This window comes from Myodes glareolus, chromosome 7, assembly GCF_982192425.1.
Source record: "Myodes glareolus chromosome 7, mMyoGla1.1, whole genome shotgun sequence".
NCBI classification, from domain to species: Eukaryota; Metazoa; Chordata; class Mammalia; order Rodentia; family Cricetidae; genus Myodes; species Myodes glareolus.
The window spans coordinates 35,351,179-35,375,257 of NC_142032.1; the positions used below are offsets into that span (position 1 = coordinate 35,351,179).

The 24,079-nt window shown below is 45.6% G+C and overlaps 1 protein-coding gene and 1 long non-coding RNA gene across 10 annotated transcripts in view; one reads left to right on the forward strand and one right to left on the reverse strand.

Moving 5' to 3' along the window:
• Positions 1-14,614, forward strand: part of LOC146893617 (uncharacterized) — a 39,733-nt gene extending 25,119 nt beyond the window's left edge. Inside the window, exons 2-3 of the long non-coding RNA XR_015738368.1 lie at positions 4,226-4,295; positions 12,990-14,614. This is a non-coding gene — a long non-coding RNA (uncharacterized LOC146893617). The remainder of the gene's footprint in view (positions 1-4,225; positions 4,296-12,989) is intronic.
• The window catches only part of Smarca2 (SWI/SNF related BAF chromatin remodeling complex subunit ATPase 2), a 168,931-nt gene continuing 149,142 nt past the window's right edge, over positions 4,291-24,079 (reverse strand). For 6 of the 9 annotated variants that reach the window (XM_085693741.2, XM_085693742.2, XM_085693745.2 and 3 more), the window contains 6 exons: positions 19,066-19,158; positions 11,043-11,148; positions 10,490-10,591; positions 8,132-8,264; positions 6,299-6,441; positions 4,291-5,236 (listed from right to left, as the gene is read on the reverse strand). In XM_085693741.2, coding sequence (XP_085549867.2) covers positions 5,201-5,236; positions 6,299-6,441; positions 8,132-8,264; positions 10,490-10,591; positions 11,043-11,148; positions 19,066-19,158 — 613 coding nt within the window. In that variant the 3' untranslated portion in view covers positions 4,291-5,200. The remainder of the gene's footprint in view (positions 5,237-6,298; positions 6,442-8,131; positions 8,265-10,489; positions 10,592-11,042; positions 11,149-19,065; positions 19,159-24,079) is intronic. The other 3 variants (XM_048438755.3, XM_087908017.1, XM_048438749.3) reach the window with 2 other exon arrangements.

Consider the following 24,079-nt stretch of genomic DNA (forward strand, 5'->3'; position numbering starts at 1 on the left):
TTGGACACACATATGTAACAGAGGCAGAGATCTGTGTATGAGAGAGACATACGGTTCGAGCCTGGGTTACCTCCCTTAATGTTCCCCAGATTCAAACATTTTCTTGCTAATTTTACTTTTCTTCTGCACAGATGAATAAAATCCCATTGCATACATGTGCCACATTTTCATGATCTTTTCTCCAGTGGACGGCTACCTGGGCTGACTGTATTTCTTGCTGCTGTGAAAAAGGCAGTGAAAGCTGTCATAGGACGTGAGATCCTTTGGGTATATGCACAAGAGGCCAACAGTTTTATTAAAGGGTCTTTCTCCCACTGCATGCCTTTGGTCCTTTTGTCACATATGTATTGACAGTAAGTATGGAATTTTGTTTTAAAGACTTTTTTCTTTTTAGTTCAATAGAACATACGTTGTCTTTACGGCAGTACCATGCTACTTTATTTATTATAGGTTTTTATCATATTACAAAGCTAAGGAGTACTTTCTCCAATTTTTTTGTTTTGCTATTCTTTTGTGGCTTTATACGCATCTTAAGATCTATTTTTCTATGCACTATAAAAATGTCATTGGTATTTGGCGGGGACTGGATCCCAGATCGCTTTGGGACTCTTTCTTCAACAGTACAGTCTCTGCCCTTTATTTTCCTTTTCCCCGAAGGAAAAAGATGGTCCCACTCACAATAAAAACGAAAAACCCTCAATTTTTTATAAGAAACTACAGAAAATCAAGGACAAAGAAAAGAAATCTAAGAAACTATTAATATAATTAGTATGCTTTATTCCCCCTTCTCTCAGTCTTTGATATGTGTGTGTGGGTCCTCACTAGATAGCCCAGGCTGGCCTTGAACTCAAACTCCTTCTGTTTAGACTCCCAAATGTTCCTTCACTTATGCGGAGCAGTTTTCTCAAGGTTTAGAGTACTCTGTTGCTAGGGGCTCTGTTTGGGTGAGACAGCCTCACAACACAGCTCCAGCTTGTGGTGGAGATTCTCCCACCTCTGCCTCCAGAACTCTGTGAGCCTCACACACTATATGACTGCATATCCAAACAAGCAAAAGCCCATGCTTTATCTTGGCACACCTCTAGCAAATTTCAAAGAATCAGCTTGGTTCTTTCCTGCAAGGCATCGGTGCAGCAAGATTGACTGTTCATATGAAGTTCCTATGGTAGAAAAAGGCTGTATCCATTAGCAGGAGACTGTCGGGACTGTTCCGCTAAGCAAACCAAAGATATTTCCCCCAAGTATTAGACCGTATCAGTCAGAACGAGGTTAAAATCAGACACAAACGAAGAAGACTGTTGCCTGTCACACACACAGGACAGGAAAGGAGGTGAGAGATCAAATCCTTCCACCCTGTTATCTATTCTCACTTACGCTGACTCTCTTTAGAATGATGGTGTGCTGAGTGTTCACACTGGACATAGCAATAGAAAAGATGAATGTGGTCACACGCTGCTCTCCTGAAATGAATTAACAGAATCTTGCCACATTTAGATTTGTGGTTTCACACACCAGGTAAGGTGTGTTGGATTCCAGGGCACACCAGGAGTTTCTGCTCGAGTGGGTCTTGAATGAGCCTGAGTCCCATGTCCCCAAGTGATGCTGGTTATGTGGGTCCAGGGAACTACACTCTGTCAAACATCAAATCTGAAACCATCAACACTTGATGAGCCTTTACAAGAGCGGTTCTCAACATGTGAGTTGTGACCCCTTTGGGGGGTCCTGTATCTGATATCCTGCACATCAGATATTTACATTCCAATTTATAACAGTAGCAAAATTACAATTATGAAGTAGCAATGAAATAATTTTATGCCTGGGGGGGGGGGGTCACCACAACATGAGGAACTGTATTAAGGGTCGCAGAATTAAGAAGGTTGAGAACCACTGCTTTACAAACTACCTCTTAATTCTGTTATTCTTTAATGACATTTGTAAGTTAATTTTTTTCCCTAAATAGTAGAAACCTTTACTAACAAGGCTGTATGTGAGCTATAAGGTTAGACTTCCAGACAACTCACTCCACATTGCAGAGGACACTGAAGCTCAAGTGTGTCTGGGGCAAAGTCAGGAACAACCCACACATTTGATTCTAAGTCGGGGTTATGATCTCAGCTTTATAGTGTGTGTGTGTGTGTGTGAGAGAGAGAGAGAGAGAGAGAGAGAGAGAGAGAGAGAGAGAGAGAGAGAGAACAGCTTTAAATTAGGTTTTAAAAACTTTAGCCATGCCTGTTCCAGAGTAGTCACTCACTGCATAGTGACTTTCCATATACAACAGTGGTCCCATAGAAGCGTCTGGCACCATTGCTACTGTTTCACATAAGCATGATCTATAATATTCACACAGTGAGGACATCATACGGCACTGTTTCCCCCAAAGCACTGTGCTGTTGAAGGATGCATGGCTGTATCTGGCGCACTTGCCAGATGTCCCCCAGAATATCCCACCCTAAAGGGCAGACCTATGGAAATCACCTCATTTGGGACCATGAGGCCCCACGCTCTGAGCACAGGTCTTACCTTAACTCAGGTTGAGGCAGTCAAGGTGTGTGCCAAGCTAGGAGCACAGAGGAGACTGAAGTCAACTCTGAGGGACTTAACTGTGGCAAGGCTCCCGGGATCTCCCTGGAAGGGTAGCTCTGGTGTTTACATGAGGGGAAATGTCGAGGAATGTCTTCCACACAGTGTGTACCTGAAGAGCTTGACCGAAGCTATATGTGTGGTAACTATCCTTCCCCACGGGGATAGTCTAAGACCCCTTCCAACTATCAACAGTACTGATTCTGATATAATGGGTCCACTTTATAAATGAACAAAGTTCAATTTATAAAGCGGGTAGAGACAGGCTAACAATAACTGTAGGAAACACTACGCTTTAGGATATTATTTTGATGTAGTTTGGATCTTGAATAGCCCCCAAAGGCTCATGGCTTACATTTCTCAAGGGGGTGCTTTCGGGAGGTAGTCATAGCTTGAGCAGGTGGGGCCTAGCGTGAGGTCTTGAGGTCACTGGTAGCATGATTCTGAAGGCGACTGTAGGACCTTGGCTCCACTCTCTTGCTCTCAGGTATTGGTTTCACTGGGATGTGCAGCCTTAGCCAGAACAATAGGGTGAACAGACTCTAGACAAGAAGCTCTAAAAGTGTGTTCTGGCAACCTTTTCCTTGTTAGGAGTTTAGTATCTCCAGCACTTGCTGTAGTAATGGAAAGGTAACTCAAAAAAAATTAAGAGAAAACCCATATTAATATATTTTTTGAGTGAATTACACATCAGAGAATAGTGCCAATAAGAAGCTAGAGCTAATGGGACAAGCAGTGATTTAAATAATAAAGTTTCTGTGTGATTATTTTGGTTCTGGGCAGCAGGAACCAACAAGTGGCTCTCTGCTCCCACAGTTTTCTCTGAACTGATACTTAATTGCCTCAGAAAGGAAACTTAATATGGCTTCTCCTTTGAAGTTTCCATGAATCTCACAGCAAACCAAGAAATGAGATACAATATTCTGGGATGCTCAGGGTGACCAGAAAGCCAGACAAGAGCTGACAAGAAGATGATGTTTCTCAAGACTGTGTTCTGGGCATCCCACCAAGCATAATCTCAGGAACCCTCAACAGCTCCTTAGAAAACATGCTCGCCCACTTGTCAGTGGTGCAGGAAACTTCCATTTGACTCTGCCAGTGGTTCCTCGGGAAAGGATGCGCCAATCTCTGTGATGTCTTTTTGAAGATTTTAAATAGACTTTGAGATGTATAATTGAAAAAACAAACAAATTTAGGACAACTGGGAAACATGTTGTCAACTAGTCCAACAACTATTAAGAAATGGACACTAATCCCTTCTGCTGTGACTGTGGGACAGTCTCCTGCTCTTAGATTTGTGCTGAGTTGGTGACACGGTGACTTACATCCTCACAGCTTATTAAAACGGGGAGTGCGGAGCACAAAATATTATTAAATCTCAGTGGGAATGGTATGAAGGTATTCACGGGGCCAGTCTCCACATAAAAATGTTACCTTTATAGATTTTCTGATGAATGAGTGAAATTTAAGCTATGAGACAAAGTTGACAGGGACAGTGTGGTTTGATCAGCAGCCGCCCCTCTTTACGTTAGTTAGGAAAGCAGTGGTCTGTCTCCTTTGCCTTTAACAACACACAGATCATTTCTGGAGAAGTCCCCTCTGCTCATGTGATCTGTATAGCAATAACCTTCTCCTACCTCTGCAGGAAGCTGCCATGTCAAGCCCAAAGGTTTCAGTGCCCCCAGACTCATAAAAGAAGAGGCGACATCGTCAAGGTAAGCTATCGGTTTATTAGGAAAGTACCAACACCACATCCTTCGAAATTACTGGAATTTTATTTGCCTCAGGCTTATGACTTGCAACCAAAGACATTGTGCAAAGAAAGCAAAGATTAAGTACACTTTAGGGAGAAGGAGACCATACACATTGGTAACACAGGAGCTCAGGTGACAAAAGAAGCCATCGGGACACTCTAGACACTGTAATATTCAATAGCGTTCTCAATAAAACAAGAGCAAAAAAAAATCTGCAATGTTTACAGTAGACATAAATCTTATACAAGTCAAAAAGCTGTTTTTCTTTTGTTCTTCCGATCACAGAGCATAAACTGGAAAAATGTATATGTAGGTGATATCTAACTACTGTACATTTGTCACCTAGGGAAGTTGCTTATATGTACCACAGTGTAAAAAAACAAACAAACAAAAACAATACTGAACAAATGAACATCGCCTGATGAAAAATAAAATAACCAGTGGCTTTCAGTGGCTTCTCCTGGTCATCAGCACTGTAGAAGATAGAAATCCTCTCACCAGGGCAGATGACAGAAGGAAGCCCATCAAACCGCTACCAAATCCGACCCACCTGTAGAAATATACTATCCACCCACATCTTTTCCATCAAAAGCTTTTGTTTGTTTTTAATCTTTGAATCTTTGAGGCCCATTTGGTCACAATATGTTACAAATGTGTGTGTGTGTGTGTGTGTTGTTCTGTTTTTTTTTTTTATTTTTACACCATGATATCATATGTTTGTCTGGCACTATCCTAAAGCTAGTTCTAGATGAAAAATGAGGACGGAGAAATAACCCAGTGCCCAAAGGGCAAATGAACTCACTGGGGAGAAAGGAGAGGGGAAGAAAGTGTTCGGTTCTGCCACGGCCAGCTCGAGTCCACACTGCTCACTCGTCGTCAGTCCCGCTTGCTTCGGACTGCTCCTGAGAGAGAAAGGTAGAAAGAGTTGAGGGCGCCACATCTCCTTCCCTGGGAAGACAGGCACTGTGGAGGCATGGGCACTCTCTATGCTGAGGAGCGCTCCCAGCCAACAATCCCCAGGCAATGCCTGCCAGCCGCACTTGCTGTCTGCCACTTCGGGTTCTGAAGTTTATGGCGAACTCTTTCTATTTTTATCTGAGCCTCGAAAAAACTGTCCGACAACAAGAGAAAGACCGTGCCTTGAATGTCTGCTCGCTGGTAAGCCATCTCAAGAAAATACAGCGTTTTAAATCTAACCAAAATAGTATAAGCCTAATTCTAGAACTTCCCAGTCGAGCCGAGGTTGCAAAGTGTTGAAGGAGAATCAAATTCACAAATATACTAAAATGGAAAACGGTCTTTCCAGGATGGAAACTGTGTAGGGACTGGGTGGCAGGGAAGCCGAGAGTTAATGGAGGGGACCGGCCAAGCTTCTGTCTGTTGTTCTCCCGGACCAGCAGGGACAACAGCCCTAGGCTGAAGGCTGGATTGGAGAAGGTCCTGAAATCTGAATTCAGCCCTCTGCCATTCCCTCCCTAGGGATCTGCTGAGGACCCAAGTCACATCTACGTGACGATGTGCATACAAACATTAATTGTTCTTCAGAGCGGAGGGTACCTACTTTGACAAAACACTCCTTAAAAATTTTCCCGATAAAACGAAAGCCTCGAGATACCTAATCTCAGGGTGCCACAGCCCAAAACTCGGACACCAAAATGCTTTTTCCTTACCCTCCTCTAACCATTATTTTATCTGATCTGCTATAGGCTTACAGCAAGCTGGGTGAGAGAGATATAAAATATTAACCAGCCATGAAGAAAACTGTATTCGCACCTGCGTGCACTAGGAGATTGAAAAGGGGGGTAGGACTGATGGAGGAGCTTCTCATGTCTGCCGCAACACACACTGCTTTAGACCCCTCGTTATAAGTTTCGAAGCTCTGTTCCCATCCTCAGTATAACCGAGGAGGGGCATGTACCCCAAGACAGCCTGAGAGCCGGGGATGCCCAGGCATGTGCACTCACGTTCTCATCCTGTTCCTCGTCGCTGTCAAAATCACTCACTACAGGTTTGGCTTTGCCTCGATTTGGCCTTTTCTTGCCTTTCCCTGTGTCCCGACCTTTCTCTTCTTTTTTATTGAGCTTGATTTTCACCTTCACAGATTTTGCTAGAGTACAAACCAAACACACCACAGTGAGGATTCGAAATCAGTAAAATTATTATCCCACCTGCAGATGACAAGCCTGGCTTCCCAGAGGGCCAGAGAGCCTCAGGAGCGCGCCAGCTCACCCTGTCTAGTTAATCCCTGTGTCAAGTGCAAGCATGCCTCTATCTGGAAGGTAAGTGTCATAGTCACAGGGAGGAAGACCTCAGCGTAGGGGATGGATCCTTTTCCTGGCTCCTGAGGGCTCAACAGGGCGGTTATCAAATGAAAAAGATACATTAACTATTAACAAATCTTACAAAGGTTAAAAAAGGATGATTCCACTGTGTAAGTTACTCTTTAATTTAAAATTCTAGTAGAGTTCGATTATCATTTTTTTTTAAAGAGGACAAAATGGAAATAAAAAAGACAACATGTTTCCTTTGCCCTATTTCATGTCTCTCTAGTGATTATTTACAGAAAAAAAGTCCTATAGACTAGCACACCAAAAATCCAAGTATGCTAGACACACACACACACACACACTTGAAATTTTCTTTAGTTATTACATGGATCTTCAGGCACGCCCATTGTCCATGCCTTGCTCTTTACTTACACACAGGAGAGAGCCCAATGTATTAGCTCACACATATAGCTTAATTCTTTTCAACACCTGAAAAGTTCCCATGCTCGATTCATTCTATAACTGATTTAATCAGTCCCCCAGAGGTAGGCGCTGTAACAAACAAAGCCACTGTGAAGCCATGTTGGCGGCCTTTGGTGGGGGTACAGTGGTAGTAACCACATCGGACATTCTAACGCTATCTGTCAAATGCACCTTCAGGAAGACTGCAGCCACTTCCGCTCCTACTCAGAAGACTGCAAAGTGCCATGGCTCCAAAACAACTTCTAGAATAGGTAACCCATAGCTCCCACTCCCAACTATTTGAGGGTGAGGTCATGGGAAGGAAGGTGGAGCTACCACACGAGCCAGTGTTCATAGATCTCAAGCCTGGCCATACATATTACAGCGGGGATGGGGGATGTGATCACTGCAGAAAGAATATGTGAGATGAGACTCCCAATTTCTTGGGAGAACGGAAGGAAATAGCCTCAATGGAACAATAGAATTAAGACATTCTGATACATTTTAAAAATGTTTTTAGATCTGTTATGTGTGGAAACTTATGCTACAAAGTATCATAAAACTACAATACACTTCTCACAATACTATAGATTATACCATTTATTTTCACCTCCCAAGTCACTAAGCAAGTAATTAGCAGTCAACCACATGGTGATCTTGAAAGCCTGTCTCTAAGCAGACCAAAACTGACAGGCGTCCTCACTCAGATCAGTTTGACAATTATTTTCAAAAATCAATGACTGACTAAGTGTGGCCTGGGCCAAGCAGCACCCCGTGGGAACTTGTTAAATGTGGGGGTAGGGGATGGGGCTAGCATGTTCTTTAAGCCCTGTGGCTGTCAGGCTACGGTGCTAAGGAGTGACAGGTGGCGTGCACACCAGTGTTATTCCAACATCCAAAGGCAACATGGGCAGAGTTTTCTCAATGAACCTTGGCGGGCCTGAGCTCCGTGGCTGCTGTGCTCAATTTTAGCAGCTGAGAAAACTGGGCACGAGTAGGGAGAGTACCTGGCCTTAAGTATCCGTGGAAACAGCCCAGTACGTGGACAGGGCCCACGGCGGGGCTTACCCTCTGACTCGGACTCCTCTTCATCATCTTCCTCCTCCTCCTCATTGCTTTCTTCCTCACTCTCTTCTTCTTTGGCAATTTTCTGCCGAGCGCTCTTAAACACTGACTGTAGGACAATGGAGTCTTCGTAGATCTAAATGGTCACAGTGTCAAATGTTAAAAACCATAGGCTGAGGCCCGCAGACCCACAACTGTTGTATGTGCCTCCCTCCTTCGACAACACACACACACACACACACACACGCGCGCGCACACACGTGCATGCACGCATGCATGCACACAAACAAGCACAAATGCACATACACACAGATACACATGCACACACACAGCTTTAAGAGATGTCATTATTGGCTCCCCCTACCCGCTCCATGTGTACGGTGTGTGTGGCCAAGCATGTGGGCATGTGGACATCAAGTATCTCCCTCAGTCACTCTTTTAGTCACTGAGGCAGGATATCTATCTGCTAGAACTATAGGCTAGCCCCTAAATATACCCAGATTCTGGAACTCTAAACTGGTCCTCATTCTTGTGTGGTAAATGCTTTCAACACTGAGCCACTCACCAGGTTACCATTAACTCTAGTGAAAACCCAGAGGCTGAACCGTTGAGTCTAAATACTGGCACAAAGATACTCAAAGGAAGACCAAACACACGAAGCCAAACTCAAAGGAGGTGCTGTGGCAGATGGGTGCAGAAGGCAGTATCTTTGACAACAAAATCAGTATTTTAAGCCACGCTTATTTAAGTGGCTCCCTTAAATACCATGACAAAGAAACCCTTTACAAGGTTGTTCCCTGTCTTTGAGCTTCAGGGCAGCCAAGTCACCTAACACAACTGTGCACAGCAGTGTGCAGCTACCCGTGCAGAGACGAAACACCACTGAGAAACAGGAAGTCTACCTAAACACGGTCCTTTCCCTCAAGAAATTCAAACAGAGCCACTCTATGATCCAGCAACCTCACGTCTGGAGAGACACCGAAAATAATGAGACACAGAATCATGGGGAAATGCGTATCCTCCACACGCCCGTGTTCCGAAGATGTACCATAGCCAAGCGCTAAGAGGGAGCTCAAAGATCTGCAGACAGATGGATGACTAAAGACAACATGGCAGATGCAGCCAATAGGATTCAGCCTTTGGGAGGAGGGCCCTCTCATCACCTGCTACAACACTGGCCCTAGAAACCCAGTCACCAATACATGGACTTGAAGTGATCCCACTTACGTAGTCAAACTCATGTGAGGTAAAAGGGTGGTTAGAGGAACTGGGGTGCGGGGGAAGAACTATTAAAGTCATACAGTGTCATCATTTCTAAGAGATGAAATACGGCCACTGACCTGTTAAAGACCCACAGGGGCAGCCTTAACATGACTGAGCTGCACCCTTAAGAAACAGTTAAGGTGGTAAAGTTTATGTTGTCTTTTGACCACCGTTCGAAAGCAATGTGTAAAGGAATGGCCTTTGCTCTCTAGGATTGAATTCTTTTGCTGTCAAGATGACCCACATACTCGAGGAAGTGATATGGCAGCCCGAGGCAAAGGTGAAGACAGCAGGGAGAAGGAAGTATAACATGGTGGGATGGGATGCTGGGGGAAAAAACTGCCAGAGATCTGAGTTGACAAGCCGGGTTGAGGATGAACCGGCTGGGGAGAGATGAGCGCGCACAGGGGAGAGGCTCGAGGCCAGGACGGAGAGAGGTGTGGAGCATCACTGTCAATCCCTGGCTGTGAAAGTGGACGCTGCTCGGCAACAAGCCAAGGGCAGGGTCTCTGTGTAACTTGACCTGGCCTCTTCCTTCTCTTCTGCTGGATATGGGAGCGTCAGGCCAGAAAGACAGACCGGAAAAAGATCAGTTCCCATCAAAGGTAAGTGGAACTGAGTTGTAATTAAAGGAGGAATGTCCTCCTCCTTATGTTCATAAGTTCACTGTTACTTACAATGACTTCCTGACTATGGAGCAGGGAACTCAAAGGAGCGCCCCCCCCCCCATTCTGTTTTAAATCACTGTGCTTTGAACTCTTCACAAAAAGTTACAGTTAGAAAAACGAAGGTAACTATTATTGCATACAGTCTCTGTGAGCACAGACGGTACCCAGCCTCAGCACTGCCTTCAGTGGCTTGCTTGAATTCCTCCTCTAATGGGAAGGTGAGCCTTGAAGGAAGTATGAGAAGAAGGCCACACAGCTACGGCACAAAACCTCCCTCTATTCACACTGGCAGCAGAGAACACGTCCTTTCGGTTTTCAGTGTTTCTGCTGGGGTGGAGGCAGGGGTTCGAAAAGTAGAAACAAGAAGCTTCACTTCCGAGAACCTCAGCGTGGTGAAGGTTAGACACTTCTCAGACAACTTGATACATACCTGAGATCCCTCCAAGTTGAATGTCTGTGCATTGTGACAGAGAAGCATGACATCTTTCTCCAGGTCACCCAGGCTCCGGTACTTATGATTACGAATTCTTTCCTGATGGGAATTTTGAACAAAACAGAAGAGGAATATGTAACTGTCCTTGCTTGTTTAAGGAAGCCCAGGTTTCCCTCTCTCTTCATAGCGGTCAGCCTTGTTAAGTGGGCGAGACTGCACAACCCCCAGGGGTGCCATCGAGCAAGACCACCCTCCCTCCCGTGTTCCTAGGCATGGGGAGGAAGGTGCACAGAATGGGGACTGAGTGGCAATGGGGGGAGATGAAGATTCCCAACAACATGCAATGTATATAAGCTGAGCGTCCAATGATCAGATAACGTGAACGAAAAGGACCAAAGCCATCCCTTCCCGACCTCTCCTGGGGCAAGCCTTGTGTAGGTCAGAGCTTAGCAACCGGGAGACCACTACCCCAGCCCCACTGAGAATCACTCCAGCACAGTCATGCATCTCCTTTGTTTACTCCAAGAAGAACAGTGAACAGAGTATCTACCTTGATCTTTTTGAAATCCACTGGCTTCCTAATTAATTCATAGTATTCTGGTAACTCTTTCCTGGAAGGTAACTGAATGAAGACTTCACTGAGCTGTCGCCCTGAACTGCAGGATGGGGGAGACAAACAGAAACAAAGCAGATGAGGCACTCCTCAGGGAAGGGGTCATTTCAGAGACTGTCAATAAAGCAATGGAGGCTCCACCAATACAGGCACGGTGTGTGTGTGGGGGGGTGCTCTGTATGTGGAGGAAACGCCCACCACTGCACTGGAGGCTGCCCCCCTCCCCCGTGCCAGCTTCAAACCACATGAAAGCACGGTTGTGTCCCCATTTCTGTCACACACACACACACACACACACACACACACACACACACACAAACACACACGACGTGGCAAGTATTCTGTAAACTCCCCTGTCAGGAGATAATCCCTTTTCATCATGACATAAATATGTAAAATAACTTATTGAGCCCCAAGCCTCATTTTAAATGAGTTAGAGGAAAGCACACTGACATGACTCCCATGTTCCTTTTGTCTTCAAATTCACTGTATATTTAGAAAATATGCTAAAATATACAGGGAGATGCAAATGCGAAGCTGTTGTGCACTCCCCACAGTCCTTTCTGTCTCATTCCTTTTACAGTGTTCGAATGCCATGAGTCCCTTCTATTATTCCTTGCCCGAGGAGCCCCTTCACGTCTCCTAAATGCACTTATGTGTGTGGAACAATTTGTGGAAAAAAAAAAACCAAACCAAGAACAATTGCTAACATGCACACTGCATGTTTCTAGCCTGTGCTGCGCCCTCCCCCCCGTGCACGGTGGTTTATTGAAAGCAGGTTTAGTAGAGAAATGCTTTAGCGTTTTGTCATTTGTAAGAACAGGCTGCAGAGCAACAAGGTTTTCACATCACTTAACGCTGGAAGTCAGGCACAGTGAAGGCAACAAAGAAGGCTAATTGAGGTTCAAGATCCCAATACCCGATTGGGCCTCTCTAAATCAATAACAGCTTATGATATATGGTCTACTCATTTTCCACAAAAATCTCGCTGCCCTTTTGATGGCATCTCCAGTTCCTTTGTGAAGCCAGAAACATCACACGGTAATCATAAACCCCCGGCATGTAAATTTTGGATGGTTACTGCGCCAGTGTTCGGGAATGCGCAGAGGCAGTGGCAAGGCATGGGTGACAATATGTTGCTTTAATCCACAGTCCCAGTTGTATAATTAAAAAATAATCATAATGACAGTTATCATAAAAGAGGCATGCGCAGTAACTCAAGCGGTTGCCTAGCAACCGGCGGGGAAAAAGCTGAAGTGCAAAGGGGCCTGCATAAATTAACCGACAATCCTCAGTCAAGGGATGGGCAAGTTTTTCGGCCATAAGCGGGTCACTGTTCTTCTTTCATTTTTAATGCATAGATACCTCATGAATACAACACTGGGGATAAACACAAGAGGTCTGAAAACAAGACTACGGAATGCTAGGAAATTAGATTCTTGGATCTCTGTGGGAGGAACCAAGGTGTCCTCTTACGCCTCCATCCCGGCAGGCTGAGATACCTTTGTGCATCTGTAATTTGCATCATAGTATGTGGTACATTGGTTTACAACCAATTCCACAATTTTCCTACTGCTATGAAATTTATAAACTCATAACTCATATTTTACCTGTTTTAAAAAGAATATCTGAATAGCACCAAAAAAACTCTCTCTCTCTCCCCCTCCCTCCCTCCCTTCCTCCACACCCCCCCACAGAGCACAGCACACACACATACATATTCTAATTCTGAGTATTTCCTTTAAAATTAACATTCTTCAAAACCTAGCATCAATCTAAATGCCAGACCTTTCTGTAGTTATGGCTTTAATACCTGAACCTCAATGACATCGTCAGTGTCATTTCCTACATTCCCAACAGATGGTGTCATTTTTCTATTGACAGATTACAAGCACATCTTTGCTCCGGACCCCCGTGATGGACAGACTCCGGATTTCACCTGTGCTCCCGTGAAGGGAGAATTAAACACCAGGGACTAGACCCAGGAATACACTAGAACTCGGAGAGCAAGAGGCCACAAAGGCCACCTGTGCCCGCCTTCTCTGTCCTGTCAAACCCGCAGATCCCAGGTTCACGAGAGGGACAAGTCCAGAGGTAACCGTGCTCAGAAGAGAAGAGCTGAATGTTCCCAGGCTTCTGGTGCTGCTATTAAATGAGAACGAATATATCTTATCTTACTTAAAAAAAAAAATAAAGCCCCACTGGACTGGACATTCCAGCCTGCTTTTTCTGTCTCCCTCGCCCCTCAAAAGAGAAGGAAGCATAAAGATGATGAGGGGGAAGCTATTGAAGGAAGCTGTCTTCCAGCCCTTCCCAGAATTTTCTCTCCTTCCCACAGGATGCCAACAGGTTCTATAATCCTCGTACTGCACTGTCCTTTGATTTACACACATGTGCCACAGCATGCACAGACACACATGAACATACAACACATATGTAAAAGTAAAAAAGATTAGGATGTTTAAGATGGTCATCGTAGGGTAGCTTAAAATAATTCAAGTCAAACAGCCCAGTGATGGGATGCTAAGAAGTCTAAAGCTGGGCGGTTTAAAGGAACAGGAGGAGGAATTTGTTTGTTTGTTATGGAATTGAAAAACAAAACAAAACACCCAGAGGTTATAGACTTTTAAGTGTAGTCTGTCCAGAAAGTTTTGAAATAAGCACAGGTGAACGAGATCAGAGTAATAGGGGCATCTTTGTGCTCACAGTAACATACTCTGTGCCGAGATTTATAATCCAGGGCAGCGCCGAACCACGTCACCCACAGAGTGGGTCTCAACACTTTGATTGGGTTACCTTGTTCAACAATGTGCTGTAGGTCAAGAATCCCATTTTATTTCCCTAACAAAACGACGCGTGTGTGTCAGATGGCAAGCTTTGATTTCTATCAAATGGGCAGCATGCTTCGCTACTGACTCCTTTAAAGTTGACCAATAAAGCAAAGTGAATAAGCAGAATAATTAATTACATGACAACTTTACCTAAGATACTGTAGTCATAAGAATCTACCGATCACACTTACAATATCGACCACTGCCAGGGACACTCGGAAAAGGACATACACTTGCAAGTATTTTATTTTCTTTCTTCACTGTATATTATTTTTATATTTTCACCTTCAACTCCCAATCCTCCTGCATCATCTTCCCGGGTACTGGAATTACAGGCATGGACTACCAAGTCTGGCTCTTCTGTTTTCTTGGCAGGCATCTTGAGACATTTTTAGTAGACTTACCACCTATCGCTTGACTTTTAGAAATACTGACACAGGCCATCTAGTTTCCTACACATTTTTTTTCTCACTTGACATTTCATAACAGCAAGAGACGATATGAATTCTCACCTCCCTCTGTCTGACGTGACAGCTAAATGGCTTGTCACCTCCCTGGCCTGTCACCTCCCTGGCCTGCCAGCTCCCCATTGCCTTCACCATTTCCTCCTGGAAACCTGAGATGCTGTCCTTTCAAAATATAAGGACAGACTGACTCTCACCTTCTGAGTATTCTGCCCTTTGGCCCTTACAATATCTTTACTTCTGTATGGTAAACGTGTGTCAAAGCTTTTGGTTGATTTGTGGCACAAATCTTTTAGAAACAAATAAAATCTAATGTTTCTCTACCTGAAGAGCCCAGGGCTCAGATGCTGCTTGCTTTAAATGGGTGGGTGGTGGCAGTTCTCTGAGGACCATTTCCCGCATTAGACATTTTGGTAAATTCTAGAGTGCGACAGATCTGACCCATGAACACAAAAGGGTTTATGCATATAAAATCCATCTAATCCCTGCTATCTTCAGTATCAATCCATTTTTTGATTAAAATGTTCACGGAACCGAGTTTGAAGGCAGCATTATCCCTATAAAAGGATACATTCTACTACTTCCAAAGGGGGTTCTTCCCTCTTCCCGAGGGGTCAATTGTGGTGCTGGAGCCTGAGAGGAAGAGAAGGCCTGTAGGGCCAGAGTAATACTAGAAGCTAGGGGAGGCCTTCTGTCTTCATTTGCTTTCTGTTGCTGAGCTAGAATTCCATGGCCAAAGGCAACTTGGGAAACAAAGGGTTTATTTCATCTTAAACACACCTCTCTGGGTCTCACTCTATCACTGAGGGAAGCTGGGGCAGGAACCCAGAAGCAGGAACTGAGCCAGAGGCCACGGAGAAATGCTACGTACTGGATTGTTCAGTCTTTCTTTTTTGTTTTTGTTGCTGCCTTTTTGTTTTGTTTTGTTTTGTTGTTGAGGCAGGCTTTTTCTGTGTCCTGCCTGCCCTGGAACTCTCTGGCCTCAAGCTCACAGAGATCTGCCTATCTCTGTCTCCTGAGTGCTGGGATTAGAGGAGTGTGCTACCATTGCCCAGCTCAGCCTGCTTTCTTATACATTCCAGGACTACCTACCAGGGGTGGCACCACCTAGAGCAGGCTGGACCCTCCCACATCAATCATCAAACAAGAAAATATCCCACAGGGTTGCCTACAAACCACTTTTTTTGGAGTTATCTTCTCAATCAAGGTGCCCTCTTCTTAGATGACCCTAGCTTGTGCCGAGTTTACAAGCAACAAAACAAACAGAACCAGAAAACCTCCCATGCCTCAGAGAGCAGATGGACCAAGTGTCTTTGTCCATCCACCTTCTGTATGTGAGTATAACTCAGTGAGTACCATAAGGGTCATGTCACCAGGAGTCACAGCAGCCTGTCCCAGCAACACTACATCAGCAGGATGAAGGAAGACACCAGAACCCACAGTTACCCACATACACTCTAAAGGAAGTATTAGACCTCTAAGCCAGCGTTGCTCAAAGAGTGTACCACAGCACACCAACGTACAGGGCTATTGGCTATTAACGATGTTTCCTGGAAAGAGAGCTCACTGGGAAAAAAAAATGAGTTTGGGAAACACTGAGCTAAGGAAAATTAGGCTGTTGATGTCACAGCAATACCCCACCCCTACCCCAAGTCTATAGCTGGACTGGATATCCCTAGGGAGCTAAAGACCAGTACTGAAAGTCCTGCTCTGGGAGACATTTTCTCAGACTGAACGTCAGGCTGGAACCTCTCCAGGAAGTCTAGGAGAGAAACTGGCAGCTGTGTGAGCTCTAGAGTGGCTGACAGAGAATGAGAAACTTCTCGGCACCTAGAACTCGAATTCTGTCTAAATGCATCCACCTAGTCACGATGCTGCTTCATGGTCATTCTTCTGGAATCCAGCTGAAGCCTCTACGTGCAAAGATGCCAGGGCACGAGAGCCGTTCTCGCAGCCTTTCTCCTCCATTTAAAGAAATACAGAAAACCTAATGTCAAGGCTGCTAAAAAGAGGTTTTGTCTAAAAGAATTTGTTGGCTGGTTCTGAAAGAGCAGTCAATACTAATGATATAATCACGACATCAGGGGCTGCTAACAGCCACGGAGATGACTTAAGTGTCCTGCTGTGGAGTCTGCAGGGCTGGGTTACCCCCACCACACACATGTATGCAGAAACGGGTATACATGCTACCACATGTATACCCCATTTCCTTTCACCGCCATTCCTAGAGATGGCACAGGAAACACTCGGGGCCCCACCTCAGTCTCGGTCTGCTGCCGTCTAGCAGACGTTCTGAGCATGTATTCTGCCGTCCTCCTCCCCAACGCCACTTCCTTATCAGAATGATGTTTGCCCCTTTACCCAGTACCACCCCTGTAGCTCATTCTACCCCTTAACACGCCTCATTCAGTCCCTGTCTCACAGTGCTAACAGAGTGCCAGCCCCAACACGAACATGTGACATGGTCTAGAACCCTCTCTAGACTCTCCTTTCTCACAGCCTAGCCAGTTCCCTCTGTGGGCGGCATCCACCCCACCAACCACAGCACACACCACACACTGGTCACTGCGTCCTCTCGGCAGAAACCCAGATGTATCCTCATCTGCGTCCTCAACGTGGGACACCAGACAGTCGGCCACCAGGACACGGAAGCTGCCTCGGAGACCTGAGATCTTGAAGGTTACACTCAGGCTCCTCACTTTGGAGTTGACCGCCTTCCAGGTCTGCTCTGCTGCTTCCTACGGAGCTGGCTGTTCTTTCTTTAGACAGGGAAGTCTAGCTGTACACGGACGCATGTCTCTAGAGGCAGTCTGCTTACCCACATCTCCCTCGATAGCTGCTTATGCCCACACTACTGGGTGCTTCGGTTTGTATGCTCTCATCCCCCATGCTCACTCCCATCTAATTCCAGTGCCAACCACAAGCCAACGGAGACATTCCTCGACCCACCGTCCCTCCACTTTACTCTCACCAGGAGTCTTCACTATCGCAATCTATTTTACCACCCCCACCCCATTTTCAATACTTACACAGAGACTGGTATAGAAATCATTGGGATTTTGAACAGAAAGAAAGGACTTTGAGCAACTGCTCTAAAGAAGGGTTAATTTATCGTAAAACAACTCCAAATGCCACACATTAGCTCAGGCTTAGGGGACTAAGAAGCAGGGGGCAATATGGGAGGACACCAGCTCCAAAGAGCATCCACGGAAGCAAGGCAGACAAGACTCTTCCAACCTCTAAAAACGACCATTTTTAAATGTGTATTTAGTGAAAAATGGATTCATCTGGGTCCTAACTGCATAAGGTTATATCCTCTACCCTTAGAAAGCCCAGGCATGACATCAGAGGTTTGCAGTAGCCTTTAAAGTCATTAATCCTCTTTTTCATGGTAACATGACTGCTTTGATGGAGGAGAGGAGGAGGAGCAAAGGGAAAAGGGAAAAGGGAAAAGGGACTCAGACAAATGACTGCTCTGGGGGTGGGGGTGGGGCAGGTGTTTAGCCTCCACTTTGCCATTTAGACTCTAGACTTCCTTTCTAGGTCCAAGCAAGTCACTTTAGTATGTAAACAGCCCAGTCTTAACAGAGTCAGTGTTGTTGCAAGTCTGCCTGAATCCTTCCTTTCTCCTGAAGATAGAGACGGAGCATCCTTGGCCGTGCTCAGCAGGCACTGTGGTTTGTGTGCTTTCTAGGACCGGACACCAACAATCCTGCTCAAGTTTTCTCTCTACAGACTTGTCTTTAAGGCCTTATTTTAAAAGGCCACAGATGGGGACCTGTTCATTCTAAAATACAGGACACAACCTCAGTTCTCTTCTAGTTTCTAGGTCAGGTCCTGCACTGACTGGGTGAGGGTTGAGGGTGTAGACAACATTGCTGAATCATTCGACAACACTGTAGGACAGGAAGCAAAGCACTACCATGATAATTTCAACAAGTCAGCTTGATCGAGAGGGAGGAAAACCCCACCCTCAATGCACTGATAATTCCTAACTGGGCATCTATCTCCCATCAACCAACACCATCGAAGTTTAGCATCTTCAGGGAAAGAACACTTCTGATTTTTCACCCAGCCAGGGCAGAGGCACATGAAAGGAGACAGATTGGCGGAGGAAGCTTAGGTCCCACCACAATGGGACGCTCAAAGGTCACACACCCTGAAATCCAGCCCAGCATGCACTCAGGAGTAAATACAAGAAACACCTGCCCCTTCAACCCCCATGCCAACTGCAATCAACTCCAGGATGCTCAGCAGTGTGAACATGCACCCAAGTTCATGTTACATACATCAGGTCCCTCGAGTGCTTGGAGTACTTGGCGTTAAGCTTCTACACCTGGGTGACATGGAATTACAAGGTCCATCGGACACATACCAGGATGAGGGGTGGAGGGGAACAGGAGGCAGAGACCTACCTCTGAGGTGCTGCAGGCTGGGCAGGCCAGATGACTCCTGCCAGCTTTGTAAGGCACGCATGTACAGGGGGGCTAATCCAGGTGAGCACACCGCACAACAGCCTCAAAAGCAGAGCAGGTATTTAAGGATATGTGTGCCTGCAACCCCATCCCAAGGAGAAGCGACTGGTGGCAGGGGAGCAGTGACTAGGTCAAGGGGTTCCCAAAGACCAAGTCATTGCATCGGCTTGCTTTGTGTACCAAAGGATACCTGTGTTTAGAGACATGGGAATACAAGGCAGGTCCTGACCTGTTTCCTTCTATTTCCAACTGAGAATTACAGGGCACCTTCTCCACGTTACACCTGCGGCAGAGTAAAAAGAACACTAGAGTCAGAAGACCTGTGTCCTCCTCCCAGCCCAGCTCCTTCCTCAGGCTGGGTGACCTGGAGCAATTATCTGAGGGTTAGCCTGGCTGAGCTGATCATACAAAGTATCATTCTGCAAGGATATGCATTTCTCCAACGTGATGGCGGTTGGGGCACAGCTTCCCAACATCTTAGGGCCCTTTCTGTGTCTCCCTGTTCCCCTGTTCCATTTCTATCCACACGTGGTGTCCCTTTTGTAGTTCCCAAAGCGGTGGAGCATGAGAAGCCACGGTAGGGGTGTGTTGGTCTTGTTTGGCCTCTCATTTGTACAATAGGGATCATACTTACCAAGACAACTCCTGACTATGAACTAGATAGATAAGGTGGTCTTGTTCACAGCGCCCACCACAGGAACGGATTCCAGGCAGCAGCCTAGATTCTGGTCACTAAATAGACATTCCTTTCCCAGACTCTTATTTTCAACAGATCACTGAGTAAGCACTCTTGACTGAGAGTGGATTTGAGCCACGCTGAGGGTTACCTGACAGTTCTGGACACTAACACATAGGTGACCTTCTGTGTGGGAGCGGAGGAAGGGTAATCAGGTGGGTGGGTAAGGGAAGCCCTTACGCCTAGGGAAGCCCTCCATCTCTCCATCTCATCCGGGTTATGCTCTAGAACAAACTAGCCGCCTCCTGGGGGCAGACCCAAGCCAGCCCACCTCTGCATGACCACTGTTTGCTTCACCCACAGCAGGAGACAACTGGACAGGGTCAGCCAACACTACACAGCGGAGGTATGAGAGTGTATGCAAAACTCCAAATATGCAGCCTTAACTGGGATGTCTGAAATCCAGGCGAGGACGGGGAGGGCCATGCTAGAAAACAAAGTTGTAAGGTTGCTAGGTTCACAACACGGAAACCTCCTTTTCCAAGGTCAGAAATCTGGAAGCTCTTAAGGAATAGGAAGACATGTTTAGATACAGGCCTCGGAGAGAAGGCTGGACAGCAAGAGATGAGAGACTGGCTTCCCACACGAGCGAGCGGCAGACGTTCCAGGATCTCGGGGAGACAGTGCATGAAGATGCAGGACAGGGAGATGGTGGGTGAAGATGCAGGAGAAACCTTGCCTTGGAGACCCTATGTGGGGAGGGAACTTTGTATCTGAGAGCTAGACTGAAATGTGGAAAGGGACATTGTTTTCTACTTGGGACCTCTGGTTGATGACATTGATTAACACAGAAGCCAAAGCAGACCTGGTCTGCTCAGAAGGCCCAGCAGCAGAAGGAGAGGAAGATGGAAAAGACAAACACCATGCCATTTTATATAATATATTGTTCAGAAATTATCAGGCCCACGTTCTACGCCTGGAGACCAACAGAGGCTGCAATGTAACAGAGGGGCCAGGTATTAAACAAAGGAGATTCTAACAGAAAAAATTCCAGTCATTCTGATACAGGTCAGGAGTCTGACTGGCTTGGGGGAAAACCTGAAAGTCAATCCACAGTGGCTGCTAAGTTATGTCCAAGATTTGAATTTGTGGATGTACTTTGCAAGTTTGTTTTGAAAGGCTGTAGGCAGTAGGCAATGTGGTGTGAGTCATCCCCTGGATAGATGCCTCCAAGTTGTTAGCAGAAGGTTTCGAACTGGGGCACACCTCAGTGAACTTTTAAGGAGAACTCTGGGAGAGAAAACCTTGAAAGAAAGCAGTAGTCTGAACAAGAGCCCAGCCCTTTTGGAGAACCGACTGGTTCTTTACAAACAGTGACTACAAAATACTTCCTAGTATATGCAGGGATTAAACAAGGACAATTGTGATTGGGTTTAAAACAGGCCATATCCTTTAAAAAGTGTTACAATGTAAAGAAATACTGCCTGTTTTTTTTGTTTGTTCCTTTGTTTCTTAAGAAAAGTGTCATTATGATGACTGTTCTTCTCAAAAAACAAAAACAAACCTCAGTGCCTCTGGGCTGTGGTGTTGGTGGGCTCTTGACTCTGCCTTCCTCCACTTCCTGCCTACAGCAGCAGCCCACACCTGTCTTCTCTGCCTGGGCAGAGCAGAGGCGGGAGAGTACCTGGGATGAGGACCCTATGGCTAGACTGTGCAGTCCATCGCTGGAACTCAAAACAGTAAACTTCACCATCCATCAATTTACCACTAAGTCAGAAGGGAGGGGGGAATACATGTCCAGGAAGGTAGGACCTGCCTTGCCTCCCGCACTGTCTGGCAGCACTGTAGCCTCGAATTGGACTAGCCAAGCAGAATCTCCTGCCTTCCCCACTGCCTCATGCCATCATTAGAGTTGGACCTCAGGTCCACATCCTTTGCAGACGGCAGGTCTCATGGAATGTATCTTCAAGTCATGTACATATTCAACAAAAGAAGTTTACAAAAAAAATCAAAGTACAGATGCATATTCTGCTTCCAGATTCTTGGGATTTTATTAGTTTGCTTTTTTGTTGACATTATTGTTAGGGTTTTTGTTTTGTTTTGTTTGAGACAGGGTCTCATTATGTTGCCCGGCCTGGCCTCACTCTGAGTGTCCTTGTGCCTCAGCCTTCTAGGTCCAGTTAACAAGTGTGTACACCATACACCACTGTTTCCAGATTCGTCAGGGATGAGAACACAGGTTTGAAAAGCAAGGCATAAGAAAAATCAAGCAGAGGCTCTTGATAGGAGAGTTGATTTAAAAAAAAAAAAAAAAAAGAACGTATCAAGGTGCTTCAAATAAGTTCAAGTTCAGCTGCAAACAAATTAGATCCTGAAAGCGTATAGATTGCTTCTGCTAACCATGTGTAGGAAACCGCAGACAGGGGAGACGGAGGCAGAGGTGGGAGAGCAGCAAATATCCCTGTTTTGAAATGAGAAATGAAACCCGAGACTGTAAGGCTTCATGTTGACCCTTGTTGAGAACTTAGACTAAATTACTCAGAGGCTAGGGGGCTACTTAGCAAAGATAAATAACATCATTAAGAACTAGCAGGGGGTGTCTTTGAGAGAGCCATGGCAGGCAGGCAGGCTAACCTCATTCCACTTCTTCAGCAGGGTTTCTAGGTTGATAGATGGGAAAGGCTACAAACACAGTGTATTTGGTTGTAGTCTTTCCTGATACCCTTGAGAAGGGACAGATGAATGTGGGTGACTTGATAGGTTGGCCACGCGGAGTTCAATGGCACTTGACCAACTTCAAGGATTACTGGTCAATATATCCACATCAATCCGCACTGATGGCAAGGGCATGCCACAGAGACTTGTCCTGGTTCCTTTTACAAACATGTGAGCAATAGTTTATGTCACATCTTAGGCTTAACAAAAAATAAAACAAAAAAACAAAACCTCCGGAAGACAAGCAGATACTTGTTTAAAGAACAAGAAACAAGCAACGTTAATGATAAGAGCGCACACTGCAAGACGGAGTTGCGCTGAGCCAGTGAACTCAGTATATAATGGCTGAGCGATAGCACCGCTTGTTTAGCTCAAGGCCAAACTTAGCAGCTATTGAGAAAAGACCTGTACGGTGTATGTCTTAGGTGTCCAACACCAGCGGGTTCTGTGTCAAGGATGCTGGAGAAAGCAAAGTAGCTCTTGAGCCATAGGCAGAGAATTTTGGTGCCCAGAATAAGCAAGCCAGCTACCCCATGCTCTCAGAGCACAGTGAGCAGGTGCATGTTTCAGATGGGACAATACAAGAGTAGAATGCGTCGAAGGAGGGACCTAAGTGTCGCTCAGGGAATAAAAGGGTATGTTTCTACTTGAAGAATGTGGTCCTGGGCTGAATAGCCAGTTTAGAACCATTTTAAAAGGACATTTCATGAAATGAGTCCGGACTTAGTCTCTGAAAAGTTTGTGGAATAAATAGCTAAGATTCGGTGGGCAGGATTTAAACATGGCAAAGGACTACCCTACCTAAGTCGATCCTGCAGCGTTAAGAAGTTCCTCCTGAAACTGTGTCCCATGTGGGATCCATATCTGCAGGCTGGAGGACTTTCTGTCACCAGTGCTGCTGTATCCAAGTCACCGGAAACCAGACCAGGCAGAGCCAAAGCCCAGAACTTCAAGGCTGTCCCTAGGTACCTGTCATCCCGATAACTGGAGGCTTTTTCCTGCGACCTGAAAGAGCTCTGCCAGGCCAGGCACATCACCTTATTTTCCATGGCAACTCAGGGCAATGGAAGATGAATCCTTTCCAAAGAAACAAAAGTGTCCCGGGTCAAACCGTATAGAGGGCGAGATGGGAGTTTTACAGGCCTTCAAAACGGGCAGAAGACAAAGTATGTCCACCAAGCCAAAACAAAGCCTTTGGTACAACTTGAGATAAAGGTTTTCTATTCGGGAGAAATAACACAAGAGGAACCAACGGCCATGGCCTTGTACTACCTAACAACCATCCGTTTGTGAGTCACAGAGTCAATGACTCTTCAGGGTCACATTTTTAAACTGTCAAGCTTTGAAATACAAAGCAATAAATAAACACTTAGATTATTATGTTAAGTCTTTGTGGAAATATCAAGCCACATCTGTCCCAGAATCATGCAAGGACTTTTAAACAACTGTTCTTGAGAGTTAATTAATTTTTCTTCTGTATCACTTAAATAGAGATGGAGGGCTCACGCAATATACTGCCCTGGTACATGGTCATCGGTACCCAAATGCCGGATGGGGGCGTTAGACAGAGTTTAGTGCAGGGAGCATTTTTTCTTTAGGCGGGCTGAATTACTGTATCAGTAACTGACTCTAATGCTGGAGAAACCTCAACACAGCAAGATGTACATTTTTTTTCCAGTAGGTTTTCTAAAATGAACCAAAAATATGACACTGTATCTAATTAAGGCCCTCCTAATTTGAGCGCCTCCTACTTGAGAACCAAATTTGGTAAGAGAAATACATAATATAAATAGAGCCCGTTGCTTTTTCTAGA